This window comes from Protomyctophum bolini (genome assembly GCF_963924005.1).
Source record: "Protomyctophum bolini genome assembly, chromosome: 12".
NCBI lineage: Eukaryota > Metazoa > Chordata > Actinopteri > Myctophiformes > Myctophidae > Protomyctophum > Protomyctophum bolini.
This window is the reverse complement of record NC_137873.1, coordinates 29,216,392-29,237,297: the sequence shown is the minus strand read 5'-3', so window position 1 is coordinate 29,237,297 and position 20,906 is coordinate 29,216,392. Positions and strand designations below refer to the sequence as shown.

The 20,906-nt window shown below is 42.9% G+C and overlaps 1 protein-coding gene across 1 annotated transcript in view; it reads right to left on the bottom strand.

The window, feature by feature from the left end:
- Window positions 1-4,034: 4,034 nt before the first annotated feature.
- Window positions 4,035-20,906, bottom strand: part of clcn2a (chloride channel, voltage-sensitive 2a) — a gene marked incomplete at both ends in the record, with an annotated part of 44,916 nt that continues 28,044 nt past the window's right edge. The window contains 19 exons of the mRNA XM_080779005.1: window positions 4,035-4,568; window positions 6,437-6,523; window positions 6,976-7,080; window positions 7,274-7,312; window positions 8,490-8,552; window positions 10,942-10,988; window positions 11,244-11,352; window positions 11,854-12,080; window positions 12,279-12,412; window positions 12,936-13,149; window positions 14,515-14,625; window positions 14,742-14,811; window positions 15,038-15,196; window positions 16,060-16,162; window positions 16,794-16,895; window positions 18,669-18,753; window positions 19,123-19,248; window positions 19,376-19,454; window positions 20,048-20,071. Of these exons, the coding sequence (XP_080635131.1) occupies window positions 4,035-4,568; window positions 6,437-6,523; window positions 6,976-7,080; window positions 7,274-7,312; window positions 8,490-8,552; window positions 10,942-10,988; window positions 11,244-11,352; window positions 11,854-12,080; window positions 12,279-12,412; window positions 12,936-13,149; window positions 14,515-14,625; window positions 14,742-14,811; window positions 15,038-15,196; window positions 16,060-16,162; window positions 16,794-16,895; window positions 18,669-18,753; window positions 19,123-19,248; window positions 19,376-19,454; window positions 20,048-20,071 (2,418 nt within the window). The remainder of the gene's footprint in view (window positions 4,569-6,436; window positions 6,524-6,975; window positions 7,081-7,273; window positions 7,313-8,489; window positions 8,553-10,941; window positions 10,989-11,243; window positions 11,353-11,853; window positions 12,081-12,278; window positions 12,413-12,935; window positions 13,150-14,514; window positions 14,626-14,741; window positions 14,812-15,037; window positions 15,197-16,059; window positions 16,163-16,793; window positions 16,896-18,668; window positions 18,754-19,122; window positions 19,249-19,375; window positions 19,455-20,047; window positions 20,072-20,906) is intronic.

The window sequence follows — 20,906 nt, the reverse complement described above, 5'->3', positions numbered from 1 at the left end:
GGGTCCCCGGGCCCCACTTTAGGAACCACTGTCCTATCCAACCACGGGATCCAAATCTCTCAACACAAGAGCAAGGAGACCACATCCAACCGCTGCACGTGTGTTAGTATTGTATCAACATACTCTAAAGCTCTTAACATACCTGTACAGTAGCATTTTATTAAAGTAAGTTATGGATTTCAGCTTTAAAATGTGTTCAAAAGTATGTTGAGGAGTAGCATCAGGGTTGACCTACAAAAAGACAACAACCCTGAAGCACTCTGCCGCTGATTCTAGTGTTTATATATTAGACTAGAGAGTGAAGCCAGAATGTAAAGCTGACTGTAATTGAACCGTTTTCTTTGTACAGTTTTTTTTGTGTTGTTTTTTCCGGGTCATGCTGTGTTATGTGGGGTGGGCTACGTTTGATACTGAATGTCTGAGTGTTATGTACTGTATAAATATGATTTGTTTTTTTCAAAACCAAATTCTGTATGGGCTCTTTTTTTCTCCATCCATGGAATACTGCTCCATTAGACTCATTATGAAGGTTTCTTGAATTTTGACGAAGCAGATTAATTTGGACATTAATTATTGAGCAAGGGAGGAGAGTGCGCTGTTGCGACACGTGAGCTTGTAGATCAGTGATACTCAACCTCAGGCCCGCGGGCCACATCAGGCCCGCGGGACCATTATGACTGGCCCACCAATGAAAATCTAAAAAAAAGAAGAAAAAAAAAATCTGGAAAATGAAATAAAAATAAATAAATCTGAATGAAGTTATCTTTAATTACATTATTATAAGTAATACTATTAGAGTTGTACTATTACTCGAACGAAAATAAAAGCTTGGGGGGGGGGGGGGGGGGGAGATGCAATGCAAATGAAAGACATATACTGTGTATCCCTATTCCCTGACATAATTTTATAGCTAAACGGACAGAATTCTATTTTATTTGAATGATGAAACCCAGCTGCCATTAATAGTTGGAAATGGAAATGGAAATTGCGGAAATTGCGGAAATGGAAATTGCGGAAATTGCGGAAATGGTGGAAATGGAAATTGCGGAAATTGCGGAAATGGAAATTGCGGAAATTGCGGAAATGGTGCAAATGGAAATTGCGGAAATGGAAATTGCGGAAATTGAGGAAATTGCGGAAATGGAAATTGCGGAAATTGGAAATGGAAATTGCGGAAATGGTAATTGCGGAAATTGCTCTTCACTTTTAGCTATCTATTTTCAGGTAGATTGTTTTATTTTACTCAGTCAGCCATATCACTACTCATTTTTTTTCATGAAAAAGGTCATAGCTGGGTAATCTATTTTCAGGCAAATTGTGTTTATTGTATTTTATTTTACTCAGCCATAACAATTTATTTTCTGTTAATGTCGTAATTTTATCTACTGGCCCCTGGCCCCTTGCCATTTTTGTAATGTGGCCCACAGGTAAATCTATTTGAGTATCCCTGTTGTAGATCCTCATCGAGGCCCGCCAATATACATTTTAGTCGACTAAATCAACAGTAGGTAGTCGACTAAAATCATATATTTAGTCGACTAAAACTAGTCTAGTTTTACTAGACAGATGACTAAAATGTGACTAAAAAACAAAAATAAAAATGTGCTGTTAAAAACAACAGTCCAGTGCAGTCCCCCCCCCACACACACACACACACACACACACACAATTTCAAACGAAGTGTTTCCTTCGGCTTACGTCTCAAAGTTTTTCAAATTTAATCCTTCAATGATGTACAAAACAACTTCATGTTCTCTGAAAAATAACAATTGCTGTTGATTTCAAATGCATAACTCTCCTATATACATAGCAGGTATGGTACGTAGAGTTCATCCATATATATATTTTCATATATACAAAGCATATACAGGCCAGGGCCATATAAAGGGATACACTACAGACTTATTGCTTAACTACAGTAGATGTGCTGCAAGTTAGCTTAGAGACGCTCTACACTTTAAACTCCTCATACATTATCTTATATTGTGAGCACTATACTTTACATTCTATATGCGTACAAAAGTAAGACAGCAATAAATTATTGCACACATTTACACAGCCTAGAATGAATGAGTTTGGCATGTTGTGATAATCACAAAACAATTGAAGTATGGCTCAAAAGTGTTGCATGAAGCCAAGTCAGTTAGCTTCAACAAAAGTTACATCCATTTGCAATTTGATTCAGGTCATACCGAGTTTGTAATAAGCACTCACTTTGCTCTACAAGAGGTTTTGTACTGTCTGTAGCTATCACTGTGCTTCAAAGTTATGTCATATTTCTAAACATTGCATTAGAGGCCAGGCTGGATTAAATGTTTTCTGTGCCATATGTAGGAGGCTTTATTTAACACTGTATGAAAATATTGATTTCATTTATATAAATATCTATAGGCCATGTACATATCTTTGTGCATGTTTAATGTGTGCTGCTCAGTGTGTGTAATGTCATGTGTGCGTGTGTGTGTGTGTGTTTGTGTGCGTGCGTGCGTGCATGCGTGCATGTGTGTGTGTGTGTGTGTGTGTGTGTGTGTGCGTGCGTGCGTGCGTGCGTGCGTGCGTGCGTGCGTGCGTGCGTGCGTGCATGCATGCATGCGTGACTGCGTGTTAGCATGTTCTGTACAATAGCCAGTAATATTCTCAACCACTTAGAGCTCATCATTCCTGTCAATACTTGAAATGTTTAAAGTTAAACACAGTAAATTCACAGAGATGTAGAGGCAATTAATACATCTGAGTTTGGCTGTCTGAATTAAAAAACATGGAACAACACCATCAAACATTGTTGCCCTTATCAAATCAGCCCCTATACAGCCAGATGAGGCCATGTGTGCTCTACCTTAAATCAGTGGTTCTCAACCTGTGGCTCGGGACCCCCAGTGACCTAGTGAAGAGATTTTTATTTTATTAGCTCAAAAAAGATTATAAAAAAGAAAGAAAGAAAGAAGAGGAAAAGACCATTACTCAAAAATCAAAGTATCAAAAGTAATGAACAAACTATACTATAAAAACTGGTGAAACATTGGCCAAATTGTAAAAAAAAAAAGAAATACATGAGAAAATAGACAATCTACAGACAATCTTGCAGAGCGGCTATTTTCTGAATATTTATAATATAGAACCGAGTCAAACAAAATGTAATGCTTCAACTCCTACATTCCAAGTGCTTGTCGGGGTGGGAGGTCCCCAGTTACTTCAAATAGGATTATTTTGGGGGGGTCACGGCCTGAAAAGGTTGAGAACCACTGCTTTAAATCAATGGTAATTACAATGTGCTTCTCCAGTGTTTCAAACCCTGACCTTGGTCATCAGGTACAGTACAACACTTTAACCCCCAAGTCCCAATTTTGGGAATATTCTCAAAAAAATGTCAAAGATTTTAAAATTCATACCAAATCTTTTTTTTTTAATATATTTTTTTCAAAAATAGTGAAAATAGCAGATCTACATGCTGTAGATTGGCTATTTCTGCTATTTGTCTTACAATGAAGTATATACCTAGGGCATATGTGGTTACACCGCCTTGGTCCTATGGGTGTGAATAGGTAGTTGTGTTATACCATAATTGATGCAGTCTTCATTCCTTCTTCACACCATTTCCTTCGTCCGTTGCAGTTTTCGGCCATGCTGTGTGTCTGACCCCTTTCTCTCCCCAGTGTCAACCCTAGTTTATACTTCATAGTATGACAATGTCGCTTGCCAACAAGAACTGATTTTCAAGCTATCAAAGCATCGCATAAATTAAGCTTTACTTAGGGTTATGTATTCACACCAGATTAGAGTGCGCTGGGCAAAGTGCCACAAGGCACACACATGTGCACATTCGCACATGAAAGCATATGTGCACATGCACATGCACACACATACACAAACACATACACGCACCCACCCACACATACGCACAAAGTTTCATATAAACCGCAACACTAACACAAAGGCTGGAGCTGGAGGCGAGAGTGACCTCTACAAATGTAGAAACTTCAACAATCATGAGGCGTGTCTGTATGGGACCATTGACCACCAGTCAACCCCTCTAATCATTTTGAATGATCCTCAGCATGGGAGGAATTACAACTGCCCTCACTCTCATGTTCTGATTGGACCTTTTGGTCCTGGTTTGAGGAGGGACTTCCCTGCTCTTTCACAGGCTCTGATTGTTCCGGTTCGGGAGTGTGGTGGGAGTCACAGGCGAGCTCCGATTCTTCGGTGTGAGAGGGGCTGATTTCAGAAGTGTAATCCGACTGGTCCTGGTCTGTGTAGGACGGGCTCTCCTGGAGCACCATTTCAGACGGGGTGTCCGTGATCTCGTCGTCGGGGCTCGCTAACTGCAAAGTTTCGGTCTGGTCTGGGTAGCTGTCTGGGATTTCCTCGTATGGGACGTCCACTTGGTCCTTCTTGACAGGAGGGGTGGGCTCCCGGGGCAACGTGAGCCCCTTGTGTCGGCTCCATAGCTTATGGAGTTCTGTCACCTCGGACACGCTTGTGGTTTGGCCGCTGTCGCGGAAGCTGGCCAACGGTGGGCGCACTTTCACACCCGTCACTATGACCGAGCCTTCTATGGCCTTTCGAAGCTGGGGAGAATTGAGATAGATAGATATAAGAAGGAGAGAATGTAGAGAATGACAGGAAAGAGGGTTGAGAGACGGAGTAACTAACATGCAGCAAAGGTCACTCAAACATCTGTTATTTTCGGCAGGCGACAAGTCGTACGAAAAAAAAGTATAACGCAGGATTCAGAGGTAGGAATTATAATATAAGATAAGATAGGAATTATAATATAATCAGACCTCGTTCGTCAACGCACATTTTTCAAAGGACGAAAACTACACTAGAGTGGGACAATAAGTGGGACTAAATAAATCGTTATGCAATTTAGTTGAAAAAATATAGAGCTAAATCTGTCTTAATTTTAGTTCACGAAAAAAGATGAGACTATTTTGTTAGAATATAAAAAAAATCACACGTTTCCTGTGACGTCCATGTGCTGTTTACAAACAACAGATGCTGCTGTCTAACGTGCTGTGCTGAGGTCAGCATGCACGCACACACACACACACACACACAGTTGAATGGACAGTTTATGCTGTGCTCACAGCAGCTACACAAAAGTTACAAAACTACAAAGCAAGCGACGCAGTTTAGGCATGCACAAGCAGACACACACACACACACACACAAGAGTGGCCGTGGTTTGAACCCGGTGTCGAAGTGTCCTTGAGCAAGACTCTGAACCCCTAATTGCTCCCGATGAGCAGGTTGGTGCCTTTCATGCTTTCCGCCGCCATCGGTGTGTGAATGTGTGCGTGAATGCAGGCATCGGCCCAAACTGCAAGCGGGGTACGCAGCCACCTGGGGCGCCAGGTCCTTAGAGACATATATATTTTTAATAATGAAATAAAAAAATAAATAAATGAAATAAAATAAAATCTCTGCTGGGTGACTAGGTGCCCCCTCCCCATTGAACAAATAAACAAGAATAAATACACTTTGCACCCCTGTTCTGCTCCTCACAACAACAATGTTTCATTTGCTGCACTATTTGCATGTGTGGGGGATATCGTCACACACTTAACCTAACTGGCAACGCCCAAATAAAGCCCTGTTAGTCTGTTGTGCATTGGTTGCTTGGGTCACATGACCAGAAACAGGTACCAGGAAGCAGGTAACAGAATTGTGTAGAGACACACAATGTGTAGACTCAGAGAGTAGAGACACACCAGTCGAGAGGAGCGTGGCTTACTTAATAAATGAATGAAAAGACAAGCAGGTTGCACTAACTTATAAGTTAGGCACACAACATTGGCGACGACGATTAGTGTGATCGTTTGAAGACTGAGTTGAACGTTAAAAGGAGTTAAAAAGTTACTCTCGGACCAAGATGGACAGTTGGCTCACTTCGTTCGAGTTGTTTGCAGATGGAAATGGACTAATTTGGGGGATGATGATGCTGATGCCAAATGAATGAATTAAATTAAAGTACGTCCGGCGATCCAGCGTGGCTTTTACTTGTGCCTGCAAAGTGCAAGCATAAGGTGTCCTCCAACTCACTCAACAACAAATGGTAAGTCAAAAATAAACTTTATTAAATCCTCCACGAGGATAGATGGGTATAGAAATCGTGCACGCATTTTGCCCTGCGTGAATGGGTGAATGTAATGAACAAGCTATGTAAAGGTGTGTGAATGGGTGAATGTAATGCACAAGCTATGTAAAGGTGTGTGAATGGGTGAATGTAATGCACAAGCTATGTAAAGGTGTGTGAATGGGTGAATGTAATGCACAAGCTATGTAAAGGTGTGTGAATGGGTGAATGTAATGCACAAGCTATGTAAAGGTGTGTGAATGGGTGAATGTAATGCACAAGCTATGTAAAGCGCCTTGGATAAAGGCACTTTATAAATGCACCATTGGCATTTACCACACACACACTGTGACTCACCTCTCTGAGAGAAACGACTCCAACAAGGCGTCCAGTGCTGGTCACATATGCATGGTCCAGACCCAGCAGAGAGAAGATGGTGTGAGTCTGTGTGGTTGGACAGACAGACAAAAAGGTCAGGATGATGGTCAGGCACAGTAGAAGGTGAATATAGATGACAGAGAACATTTAAAAATTAGTCATAAAGGAGACATGAAAAAAAGTTTGGTTTGCTTTAGGGGGAAGGATATAAGACTTAATTTACAAAAATGAAATACACAGTAAAGCCATTCAAAGGTTCAGGGCAAATTTTATTTGTTAGTTTTTGGGACATTTCTGACAGGATAATAGTAATCGGATTGTGTTAAATGCAAAAATCGGGTATTTAAAAAAGAATTATGGGGATTTAGACCAGGAGATCCTATCTCTCTGGTGTTTTTCAAAACAAAAACACGGGTGGAGATTATGTTTTGATGCCAAACGTCTGGATAATCCTGATCCTACTGAACGGGGTGGACCCGGGGTTGATTTAGAAAAAAATGCCATATACTGTACTGTACCTTATGCAGGGATGTCCTCTCCACAAGCTGGAAAGGGGCGGGGTCAATCTTGCAGTTCTTGAAATCTATAAGCTGTTCCATTTGCTGCTCTTCCCATTCTGCTATCTGAGAGTTAGTGGGGAGAGCATTCACAACCATAGGAGAGCGTTCCATAGCAGAGCATTCACAACCATAGCAGAGCATTCACAACCATAGCAGAGCATTCACAACCATAGGAGAGCATTCACAACCATCATTAGGAATTAGGAATGCTCCAAATGGTTGCATTCCCTGATCAACAACGTGCTGTAGCTCTCACCTCTGCTGTCGTCATGTCATCTTCTACCTCGGTAGCGTCCTGCAGACACAAATTGTGCTTTGCACACATGACCAACATTCACACCAAGACGTATATATATACAGTATAGTGTGTGTGTGTGTGTGTGTGTGTGTGTGTGTGCACGTGTGCATCTTTGTTTATTAATGCAGTTTTTTAATTTGCCCAATAGGAATGTATAGAGATGGTGAGGAAAGACTTGAGTAAATAAAAAATCACAGAGTGAACCGAGTGGTGCAACTCCCCCCTCTCTCTCACTCTCTCATTAGCAGGCAACAGTGCAGCACTGTCTCTCTCTCTCTCTGTGTTTCTGCATGGCACAACAGCGCCCCTACTGGTACTCATACTGGTGCTCATACATAGGTGAACACATAGGTGTACACGGACATTGCTGGTTGTAGGAGTGGTTGCACCACTCAAAAAATATATACAGTAAGTAAAGGCGAAAGCCACTACAAACGTCAGGATTGGCTTTGTAGCTTCACCTCGCTGGCTTCCATTGAAAATGAAAGGTAGACCGCATCTTTGTATCTGCCTGTGTGAATGCAGCATCTCTCTGCGGAGTCGACTCAATAAATTGAGTCACCTACTCACCAGCCACCCGGTCATCCAATTATTGGCTCAGGAATGCGACAAAAGCTTAAAAGAAATCTCCATGAATTCAAGGCTTCATTGGGTGTGTCATTTAAAGAAAATAAGGGTGAACTACTACTTTAATAGAATTAATATACGCGAATCCCAGACAATGACACATTTTGTCAACACTTTATTTTTTACATGGCGCAAACGAAACAAAAATATGTACTTTGTTCCATGAGGCAAGCATGCATAAGAACCTGCGGTCTACGTCCCTACCAAAAAGCACACACTAAGCAGGCAATTAGAGCGGTTCTGAAGTCTTGAGTTATACTTGCGTGACGGTGTTGCACACTTGAAATGGCCAAATTAGAAGCTTGTGAGCTTTAATATGGATTTGCTTTCTTCAGTGTGTGACACCAGCGGGCAACCTTGGTATAAATCAGGCATCAGAAGTTCAAAGAACCGAGTAACCTTTCCCTGCACTCTTCACCCCGTGCACTGCTACTGTAATGGTTGGAAGCTAGTGCATCACAAAGAGTTCGGTCCGACCGTCACTAGTGGCTCGTTCACAAGGCAACGGTTACCTAGCAACGGTCTCTAGGCGGTAGAACAATCTTACCGCCATGGAGATTCTCACTCGTTTGGGGTTCGTGGTTTCAGGCGATGCCGGCCCAACAGAGGCCTTCCAACCAGGGAGAGAAGGAATCAACATAAAAAGAGGATGTATTAACAAAAGTGTCAGAAGAGATCGCATCGCATTACACAAGTTATCCCTTAGACCCTTACATTGTTTCACCGCAACATCAGATTCAAAATAATGAAGACTTACAGCACATGTTGCTGGAAGGGCCTAGTTACTATGCCAGAGATGATACCTACAGTAGAATGTATTCAACAGTGGATCTTGATTATGCACTTCTTGGAGAGAGAGAGGGTCAATGACTCACAAGAAGGGTTCAACGAAAAGCCAAGACTACAGTGAGGACACACTGTAAAGAGTGTATAAATGGACTTAAGAGTTAAATTAACACTCAAGGAGTTTACAGTATAGGATCACACAAACTATCCGCAAAACCTGTGTTTGCGTGACCAAATGTCACACCCCGCTCCTCTGCCTTTGTATTTGAGCATTGACTTAGGTCCAAACCACTGGACGTATATTTGGCTTGACCTTAATAGTTATGTGGTTGATTTATGTTTTGTATTTGCTTAAGTCAAGAAAGGAAGTTGTTCTTACTATTCTTGCCTTTGTACTTGTTTACTATTAGAATTTCATGCCCGCTTCGCGAGCACTCATTCCAGATTACGTTGCCGCGCACTATGGGAAGAAGGAAATTGCCTGCAGGCTATTCCTGTGTGTGCGTGCAGCCATGTGTATGTGTACTGGGCAGTTGGCTGTCAGGCGAAAAGAGGCAAAGCGATATGTGTAATGTTAATATTTCGCCACGAACCAAGTAGTGACAAAGAACAATGTTGATGTAAGTAAGGGAATCGCTGTGTCAGTGATATTTTAAATACAGACATTTAGAAGGAATAAGCTAAATCCAATTCCTCCCCTTCCTTGTTTGTGTCTTCTCCTGCGAGAGCGGAGAGACGGAGAGAACGCTGCAGATTCTGAATTTCTGAGAGCTAGTGACGTGTGAGCCGGGGGCGGGCCTGGTGTGGGCTGAGAGCTGGTGACATCTTTTCCGCACATCTTTTTCCGAACATGTTTTAATTGGCTGGGCGCACGTCTTTTGGCCACGTGACCAACTTTACAATTGTTAAAATAGATACTGCAGTCCTTCTGACTTATTCTGTTATTCTCAGTATTTTGCCTTGTCTTCCTGTTCTGTTTGGTTTTCTGTTACTCTGTTGGTTTTGTTTATCTTATTTTTTTGTTTGGTCCCTAGTGTTTCCTGTCTGCCTAGTTATGTTCCCTACCTTGTCTCACCTACCTTGTGATGTGTCAGTGTTTTCACCTGTGTCCTCTTAGTCCTGTTAGCCTATCCTGTGTTTGATTGTATTTTGAGTTCACCTGTGTCTAGTTAGTCTTTGTCTATTTATATACCCCAGTTTGTTCAGTTCCTTGTCAGATCGTCATTTCATGTCAGCGTGTATACTTTGTCCTTATTTCGCCGGCCCCATTTTATGGGAAGTTTAAGTTATAGTTTAATAAACATCCTGAACTGTGAATGCTGCCTTTGCACCAAATCTGCAGAGGGGGCATTTCTTTTCTTTTTTCTTTGCATTGGCAGATTTGTCTGGTGTCCAGGGTAGCCAAAACCCACAATGAAGATCACTTGCACTGGGCACAGTCTCAGCTACGGCATTATTCGACTGTCTGCTTCACCCTCCTTGTCATGAAAATATTCCAGCGCAGCGGTCCCCAAAATCCTCTTGCACGTTTGCACTCATATGTCTAAACAGAGCCAGTAAAGCTTTTAAATGGCTGAATGATGCAGCCATCTAACATTGTTTTTAATTGTTCAATTTAAGTTGCTTGTACACTTGGAAATATCCCACCAATTAATTTGAAATCATTGATATATGCCTTTCACACAAATAATATATTTGTGTGTTTATTATTAGTTTTATAGCTATACATTTTTGGAGTGAATACATATGTTTAGATGCCTGTCAGATGGTCAGAGAATGCTGCTCTGCATGTCTATGATGGAACCAACCAGTTGGTTCCGTCATAGACATGCAGAGCCAACGACTACATGACCTGTCACCAGACGTGAGATTTGAGCGTGACGTATGATCAAATCAAAATCCCCAAAGTGACGGTGATCTCGGTGTACGGACGTTTTTCAGTCTGCGCAAGCTTGATAAATGAGGGCCAATATACGTAAAGATCAAACATCACAAAGATCACCCCACGAAAATCACCCCTCTTTTTCTCTGCGCGTCACATAAAAAACAAAATGAAAGACATTATGGCTCATATTAGATTTAGTCAATATCGTGCAGCTTTGGTGTGTGTGCGTGGTGCGTCGCATACTGTACATCTTCATGTTCATTGGTCACACTCATGCACCACACATACCTACATACTCTTTCTTTCTTTCTTTCTTTCTTTCGCTCACCTCCAGCAGGTCCTTGTCTTGCTCAGAACAGGACAGTGTCTGGGAGCCTGAAAAAGACAGTCTGAATGAATGATGTGGCTCTATGTTCACTATAGCCAGTCAACTTTGTACTTTTCTCACTCAATCTCAGCATTCCTCTGTGCCCTCGAAAGTGAAGGGCACTTAGGAGAGTGCTGCTTTCTGCTTTTGTGTGTGTGTGTGTGTGTGTGTGTGTGTGTGTGTGTGTGGCGTGTGCGCGCGCCGCACTCGTGAATGTGAGTACACTGTATGACATGTGTGTGATTAAGAGTACATACCGGTACTATTGGGTGTCTCAGTGTTGATGGCGGCCACGGTTTTCAAGGCCGACTTGAGAGGAAGCTGAGCATTGGACCCGGCTGGGTTGAACGAGGAAGACTCCTCTGTGGAAATCTATAGGGGGAAAATATTAACAGAGACAGACGCATGCCACGAGCAAACGCATGCATGCATGCATGCATGCACATGCACACACATGCATGCATGCATGCACACATGCACACACACGCACGCACATGTGCACACGCGCACACACACACACACACACAAACACACACACACACACACACACACACACACACACACACACACACACACACACACACACACAGCCATGCAAGCATTCACACACATCAAAGACACAAATATTTATACACACATGCACGTCACGGCACAGGTAAAGGCACAGAAACACAGAAGAAATATGTTAATATAAATGTAGAGAGAGAGGACCTGCAGTAGTATATAGTACAGAACCACTTACCAGAACAGATGCCTCAACCCAGCTTCAAGTACATCTGTGCCATTACCTACCTACATGGGACATGCGTCACCCATGTATTGGCCAATCAACTGATTCCCGCTAAAACCCAGGCCACCCAAACCCGACCCTACCTGTTGGGTGCTCACCAGGAAGCGGACCGCTTGGCGGGAATTGGTGTTTGCAGTGGCATTGTCGTGGGTGTGGGCACAGGGCGAGCTGGTGGTGCTGCTGCTGTCCAGGCTGCAGTTGTCCTTGGCCAGCTTCTGGAGATGCTCCAGACGCCGCAGGCAACCCAGCTGCAGGGAGAGCAGCGTCTGTAGATGAGAGCGCTCTATGGAGCCCAACAGAATCATTGACTCTGTGGGTGGAAGGAAGGAAGGAAGGACGCGGAATTGGAGAAAAACATTACGGCAGAAAAATATATTTCAAGAAATAACCTATTATGATGTACAGGAGAATATGTTTTTTCATGGCGAATATATGTATAGTATAATTTCTGTTTGTTTTCTAGCCATCACACACACACAAACGCGCACACACTATAGTAATACTATACCTCCAGACTCGACCAGGGCAAGTGTCTTCAGCTGACTAATCAGCAGCACCTCCTTTAGGTCCCGATAGCAGGAGGATAGAGTGACGTAGCGCACATCTCTGACCATTATATCCTCCACGCGGATATTATACTTCCTGAAACACAAGGAGAGGAGTTTAGAGAAGAAGTTAGGGAATTAAGGGCCATTGCACACCATGGGTGACGTATGTCTCGCGTGGCCAGACTGTTGCCTCTCGTAATGTTCTTGTTCTAGTTGATAATAAAGAAATATTGAAGATGATAAGAGGCACGTGGGAGCAGAGAAGAGGACGTACAGTACAGTACAAAGGATAATAGGCTTCCTTTTGCAGCAAACAGCAAAACGGCCATGCAGAAATAGCAGCAGCAACCGAACAAAACACCTCCACAAGCGTAACAGAAATGGAGGAATGTACAGTAAAACATCTAAGCATGTGGAAGAATACACCCACATCCATCTACTGATCCAATGATCCATCCTTAGCACTCTGTCAAGCACCACCACACGCACAGTCGCACGCACACACACACACACACACACACACACACACACACACACACACACACACACACACACACACACACACACACACACACACACACACACACACACACACACACACACACACACACACTCACTCGTGGTGTCCCATGCCCAGTTCAGGCAGATATGGTAGTTTCTTGATCCTGATGATGGAGTCATACAGGGAGGGTTGGAGGGACTGAGCTACAGCGTTGGCCAGGATGACCGCTATCATTACGGGCAGGATGTGGGAGATCTGACCGGTGAGTTCAAACACGATGACAGCCGTGGACACGGTGTGCGTGACGGCTCCGGCCAGCGCCGCAGCACCTGTAGGGGAAATTATATGAACAGAAGATGTATGTACAGATCTTTCAGCATTATCTTCTTCTTCTTTTCCGTTCAGGGGTCACCACAGCGAACCATCTGCCTCCATCTCACGCTATCTTCTCTTTGGTTTTCCTCTAGACCTCCTACCTGGAAATTCGAACCTCAACACCTCTACCGATATACTCACTATTCCTCCTCTGTACGTGTCCAAACCATCTCAGTCTGTCCTCTCTGGCTTTATCTCCAAAACATCTGACATGCGCTGTCCCTCTGATGTACTCGTTCACAATCTATTCCTATCCATCCATGTTACTCCCAGAGAGCATCTCAACATTTGAGTCTCTGTTACCTCCAGCTCTGCTTTCCTGTCTTTTCCTCAGTACAACCATACAACATAGCTGGACTCACCACCGTTGGACTCACCACCGTCTTGTATACACCTTCCCTTTCATTCTTGCTGACGCTGAAAAGCGTCAGCAAGAATGTGTGTCCGTGTGTGTTTGTTCATCTCAGACACAGCTGGAGCGATCAGCATTGGTCACCGCATGGCGCATGCACACTGTCAGTATAGGCCTATAGAAACAAAACCCTGCATTCTTCTAATAGACCTCATGGTGGCGCCATAACTGCTGCTACTTTCAAAGATTTCCCACCATTTGGAATTCTTCAGAACTTTATTTTGCTACTACTCCTCTCCTACATATATTATACAAAATGCACATTATCTCTAGAGTCATGTGATAGATTTCAGATTTTCATATTCCATTTGGATTGTTTGTGATTGCCTTGAAATGACATTACAAATGAAGTGGGACAGTCACCCCCCAGGAATGCCTTGAGGGACTTTCATAACCTTTGGCACAAATGCCTCAAAGATGTCACCGTGACGGCTAAAAACATCATGTTCATTAAATTCCTTCAAAGCCACCATTCACTAATATATAATCCTAGACAGACACCGATGTAAACAGCAACTGGCAGAGGCATACAACAGCGATGCTGTATTTTTTTGTTTTGACTATGCCATAAGACACCGAATCCAAAACTGAATCATTGAATTTTGAGGGATTTTCTTTCACACCGTCCTGCTAACCAGTGAGTCTGAACCACCGCCATTTCATTTCAGCCCCAAAAGCGTAAATGGAATCCTTTTGCATCGCGTCACATTCAATAAGCTCGCAAAGACTGATATAAATAGCCTCAGCCCTCAGTGATTTCAATTACAGAGCATCGGATAGACAGACCACCCCTGTCCTCACTTCCACTCATCCACGAAATCCTCTATGGGAGATCGGGACAAATTGGATACAGAATTTAGTATTATTGTTATGTTGATTTGGAGCAGCACGAGGGATGAATGCTCACCGACTACGGCGTAGCCACCAGGGACTATGGGATACACACTGCCATCTGCATGAATGCCGTCTGGGAAAATGGTAGCCATGATCTCTCCAACCAGCCGGCCAAACGCAGCTCCTGTCCAACAAAGTGCCAACACATCCACACAGAGATGAAAGACGGGAGGTTATTTATAGGGCTCGTGTCATCAGAGTTCAAAAACACGCAGGAGGCCGGAGAAGAAAATTGCTTACCAATAAGAAATACTGGCATGAAAGCCCCGCATGGCACTGGCATGGTGGTAGCCACGGCTGACATCCAAAACTGACAAATGCAGAGCAAGAGAGAGAGAGAGACAAACAAACGCATGCGCGCACACGCGCACGCACACACACACACACACACACACACACACACACACACACACACACACACACACACACACACTTTGTCACACACAGAATTTGTCATCTAATTAAATTCCCCCACATTAACTCAAACCTTAATCTAAACCTCCTAAGCAGGCCAACTTGTGCCTGCATGGCCTCACCTTCATGACAATGAAGAAGATGAGCGTCATGAAGACATTGACTTGGGGATGTTTCCAGGCGTGGGAGTGGCTGATGTAGTGACTGAACTCTTCGTTCACTCCGTGGCGGCACCAGGTGCGGTTGTCGAACAGAGCCACCAACGACTCATGCTGCGTCAGCTTCATAGAAACATAAAGGAAAGCTAGGTGGATACACGCTATACGGGGGGCAGACCTTTGTCCGACATACCATGGGACCGACATGCGGAAAACGATCGGATTAATGTTGGCGAACATGCGTTAAGGTTGGCAAACATGCGCTGCTGCGTTCTCGCGGTTATGGTTAGGTTAGGTTTTGAGGTAGGTTGTCGTTGTCAGATCAATAGTATGTCGGACCAAATGCCTGCACCCACGCTATACAGCGTAATAGAAGGATAACAGATAGCTATTAGGTGAATACACGCTAGTCACTGGAGGTATTATCGAGCTTTATTAGGTATTATCTTACGTTATTAGGTATTATCTTACGTTACGGCATGTGGGTAGACAGTGGGAAGACGGTGGGTGTGGCCAACAAATGTTGCAAAACGCGACATCCATTCCGTAGTTGATTGGCCAATCTTTGCATGATGTAGAGCTCTGATTTCCAGGCAACGGCCTGAACATCTAGTACAATTTCTTTCTTTCTTTCTTTCTTTCTTTCTTTCTTTCTTTCTTTCTTTCTTTCTTTCTTTCTTTCTTTCTTTCTTTCTTTCTTTCTTTCTTTCTTTCTTTCTTTCTTTCTTTCTTTCTTTCTTTCTACCTACTACGGTATACTAGTACAAACACCCGTCCGACCCCCGTCCTTCTTCCTTCTTTCTTTGTTTTCTTGGAAAAATAACACGATGGGAACTATGCCCAAAAAACCAATTTCACCCACCTTTTTACTTTTAAGACTGTGATGTGACAATGAAGCGGATTCTGATTCTGAAACACTGCAATAACAACGAGACAGGATTTCTACTTAGGCAATGTTACATGACGGATTTATTTTATTTCCTCACCTGCCCAGCCATGAACTGTCCAAACCCTGGAGGGAAGGTGACTGTGGTGACCAACAGGGTGACCAGTGCGGGGTACACCAGACGCCTGACAGGGAGAGACGGACTGTGGGGTCATTAATGAGGGTGAGCCGGTGTGCTCTGCAAGTGTTCCTGAGAGGATGTTATACATGACTGCCGCACTTAAACTTGACAAGACAGATCCAAAACCCATGAATAAGATATGGCCCCATTCAGCAGAACTACGGTACCATGGACATTTTTTAAATAGATGTGTGAATGCCTGAAGGATTTCACATTAATTATGCGAGATGGAATCCGCCTAGGCACCTACCCACAGACACATTGTTACATTCAAAAGAGGTTTTATTTGTCACTCACTCTGTGACAATAACATCATATTCAATATAAACAAGCTAAAATAACAGTACTGTATAATAGGTTAAGAATGAAAACGGGTTAAAATAATATATAAAAAGAATATACAGTATACACAGCCTTGTGTGCTTTGTTGTTAGCAAAGAAAGGGACGGTTTTTTAAATCTCTCTGGGTGTCTTATGGGTGTCTGGGTGTCTTATCTAGAATTCATGACATTTTAATTTGCATAGAGAATGTAATAGCGTGTGTGTGCGTGCATGTGTGCAAGTGTGTCATACATAAAAATGAGTACAGTAAAATGTGAGTTAACTCAGAATCACATTACCAAAGGATTTAGCTGTACGTGAATCATACTCACTTCCTCATGAGCACCTTGTTAATGGTCTTTTGTTTCCTCATGCATTCCACTATGAGTCGGTTCAGGTAGACAAAGAGAGCACCACCGAAACCACAGGCAATCCTTAAGGAGAGAATCAGCACAAAACATATTTTCCCAGGTGAAATAAAAGTCCAACTACAAAAACTGTTGAATAACAGGGTGGCAGTGGATCAGGGGCCTATTTCACCAATCTTGGATTAACTAATCCAGGATATAGGCCAAAGCCAGGCTTTTAAAATCCTGATCTTTACAGCTTATTACAGTTTATTCCGTTCCACTAAAGCCAAGCGAGGCTCAGAATTGGCGGATTTGGCGAGCCGGGATCAGCAAGCCTGGCTTAATAGACAGTCTGGCTTTTTGTCTCTAGACCCATTATGTGATCACAGATTTACTGATCCTTCTTCTTCATGGGGTATTAAGGCAGTTTGCATCCTTAATAGTTGCATTACAGCCCCCTTCTGTATATCTCATTATCTTTACTAATCTATTCAAGACTTACTGATACAAGGACTTAAGCTTCTAAAATAAATACTGCTGCTGTAATTAAAGAGAGAACATACTCTCAATAGTGGATAGACTGAATGATTAACTACCCCAAAAATATAGTTTACATTTTACCACTACTATTAACTTAAAACAGAATTCTTAATATTGTAAGCATAATGATATTGTCGCATTGTGATATTTGGCCATAACTCCCTCCTCTGAGGGAGCTACCTTTGGGGAAGGGGGTTATTGTCCAGACAGGGGCCAGACTGGTGAGGGTCATGGGTTCATGTAGCATGCCAAAGTTTGTGCTATTGCCATTGAGAATGCATTGGGCGTTTAAGTTAAATAACTCAGAAACTACAAAAAAATTCAAAGTAAAAAGTTCCAGCATGTGTCGTGTCTCCACAGTAAGCTGAATTTTACAAAGTGTGAATGGAGTTTCTAGGTGAAAGTGATTTTTTGAAGTGCCACTATCTGCCTATAAATGTCTCAAATTTGAAAGCACTATATTTCTAAAACTATGAAACATTTCAAAGATTCCTTTTCAGGCACACATGTCCACCGTAGGATGAACCTAAATAGGTTTGAATGGGGTTTCTATTTTCTATTCTATTCTATATGGGTTATTTGATTTTATATAGTGCTTAAATTAGTCCTTTAATGCAGACCGATACAAATAAGGCAACATAAACCCATAATAATTGAATAAATCTGGAAAACAGATTTGTGATCGATCAGTTTGACTGCTTAATGAACAGTAAAGACATCAGGATTAGGGTAAACCTGGCTGTTAGCCTGGTCCGGAGCAGGCTAAGTCCAAAGCATAAGTTTCCATGGTAACTTATGTAGCATCACTTTCATGAAACCGAATCAAGCCTCAACATATCCAGGTTAACTGGTTAAATTAATCTGGCAAGATCAACCAGCTTTCATGAAACCGGTTAAGCACTGATCCAGGATATATTAAGCCAGGGTATGTGTTAAAGCCCGGCTTAATCTCTAATCCAAGTTTCGTGAAATAGACCCCGGGTGTAGAACTGTCGATTGGGAAACGGAAGGTTCCTGCTTCCATCCCCAGTTTACCATGTACATCCACTTGTTACTGTCCAAGTATCCTTAATTTACAATTAAGGCATTTGGCAGACGCTCTTAATCCAGAGCGATTTACAGTAAGCAAGAATAAAAAACATGGTAATACATCAAATACAGAAAAGTAGTCATCATGAGTCATACAGTACGTAAATTAAGAACCTAACAGTGCATTCGGAGCATTGTGGAATAGTTGTTGTCATGTCAACTGCTATGGGTGAAAGTGTCAGTTAAATGCATCAAATGTAACAGCAAGCGACACATAATTATACTAACCCCAGGATGGCAAAGGCTGGCAGCTCCTGGAGATCAAAGGGGAAATCCAGACGGAAACGGGTCTTAAAGAGAGCAGTGATGGTCTCTGAAGAAACAAAATGAATTGTCACATTTTATTACATATAATTTATGAATACATGAATCAGTGTAGCCTGCTCGGAGAACACTGTCATAACTGTCAGCCACAGAAAAGATCACTAAGTCGCCTATAAATACTAAAATCTAAAAGCTATAACTTTCAGCCACAGAAAAGATCACTAAGTCGCCTAGAAATACTAAAATCTAAAAGCTTTACTAATTCATAATAATAATAATAATAATAATAATAATAACTGGGATTTATATAGCTGTACTCAAGACATGGCCGAGACATGGCCGAAATGTTTCCCGCGTCTTCACTGCCAAAAACGTTGAGAACCTCTGCACTAAAGCACATGTTCTCTATATGCCATACCTTCCTCCTGGTTCCAGACAGCCAACACTCTGAATATAAAGGCACTGAAGGTGGCAGCAAAGAAGCCCCTCCAGTAGTTCCTCACCGCGAAGAATGTTGAGGTCACCTCAATACTGAACAACACCCCTGGAACAAACACACACACGCACACACACGCACGCACGCACCCGCACACACATCAAGGCCATATTCTGATCTAATTTATGGCTTTTAGGTGATATATGTGGGAGGTTATGTGGCTGCATGGTTTTACCTCCAATAGGAGCAGCGAAACAGCAGCCCACACCCACAGCACACGCTGCCGACAGCATCTCTGTGTTCCTCAGCTCGTTCTGTTAGGACAGAGTCAGATAGACACATACAGGTGGGGAGACACATTCACGCACACATACGCACATGTACATGCACACGCACACACACGCGCGCGCACACACACACACACACACACACACACACACACACACACACACACACACACACACACACACACACACACACACACACACACACACACACACAATATCATACGCACATACACACATGCATGCAAGTACACACAACACAAAATACACACAAAACACATTTCACACAAAATGGTTCACAAAATTCAAAGGCCGAGAGGCCTCCATGCTCGTGACTTTAGTTGAAATGACTTATGTGTGCAGTGAGAAAAGAGACACCATAATTGAAAACGCACGACTGAATGCTTAAATCATGGAATGGGATGTTTGTATGGAACCAAAAGGCAACCAGAATCAATGCCTTGGTGCAACGGTTCACTGAACATCAGACACAGCGCTGACAAATAGATGGGCATCAAACATAATCATCTCACAGAGCTTCTGAGACGGTCGGACAACATGGATTATTCATGTGGATGGAATTGGCAATAAGAGAAGAAGCCATCAGACTCGTGCACCCGTACCTTGTTTCCCTCAAAGGACTCTTCCTTCAGCAGTAATGTGAAAGAGACAGAAGTAAATGTGAACACCTCCAGCCTCCAGATCAACATATTACGTCACAGCAGGAAGAGATCCAATTTATTTAATTATCACACATCCACGCAAATATTGAACATTTAGTGAGCAGGCCTTTCATCAAATAGTCTTAATTTCCTGCAAGGCGCTGATCGAATTAGCAACTCTCGGGCCTAATTATGGCTAATGTCCACATATTCGACCCGTCGACAACAATTAATGTTGTAATGTCTGTAATGTCCTCCGCACCACTCGACTCCTCCATCTTCCACAGAATTTGGCTGTGTTACTGTTGGTGCGCGCAGGAGCGTTCTTCTGGCGTACTGTCCCACGGTGTGGCTCGCTCAAGTGAGTGGGGGTGAGTGTGTGTCCTAAAGAATGGCAGAGAGTCAAACAAACTTGGACGAGTTGCGACGAAGCATATACTGTATGCTGTGTGTGCGTGCGTATGTGTGTGCGTATGCATTTCTGTCTCTCTGTGCATCGCAATATGTCTCTATGTGACAGTAATTACTTGACCACTTACCCTGTTGTTGGTTGACTATGGTTCATGCTGAGTGAACACTCAATTCACTTCGGCATCTTCTACAGATGCCTAAATTATAAATCGCGAAGTGTGTGTGTGTGTGTGTGTGTGTGTGTGTGTGTGTGTGTGTGTGTGTGTGTGTGTGTGTGTGTGTGTGTGTGTGTGTGTGTGTGTGTGTGTGTGTGTGTGTGTGTGTGTGTGTGTGTGTGTGTGTGTGTGTGTGTGTGTGTGTGTGTGTGTGTGTGTGTGTGTGTGTGTGTGTGTGTGTGTGTGTGTGTGTG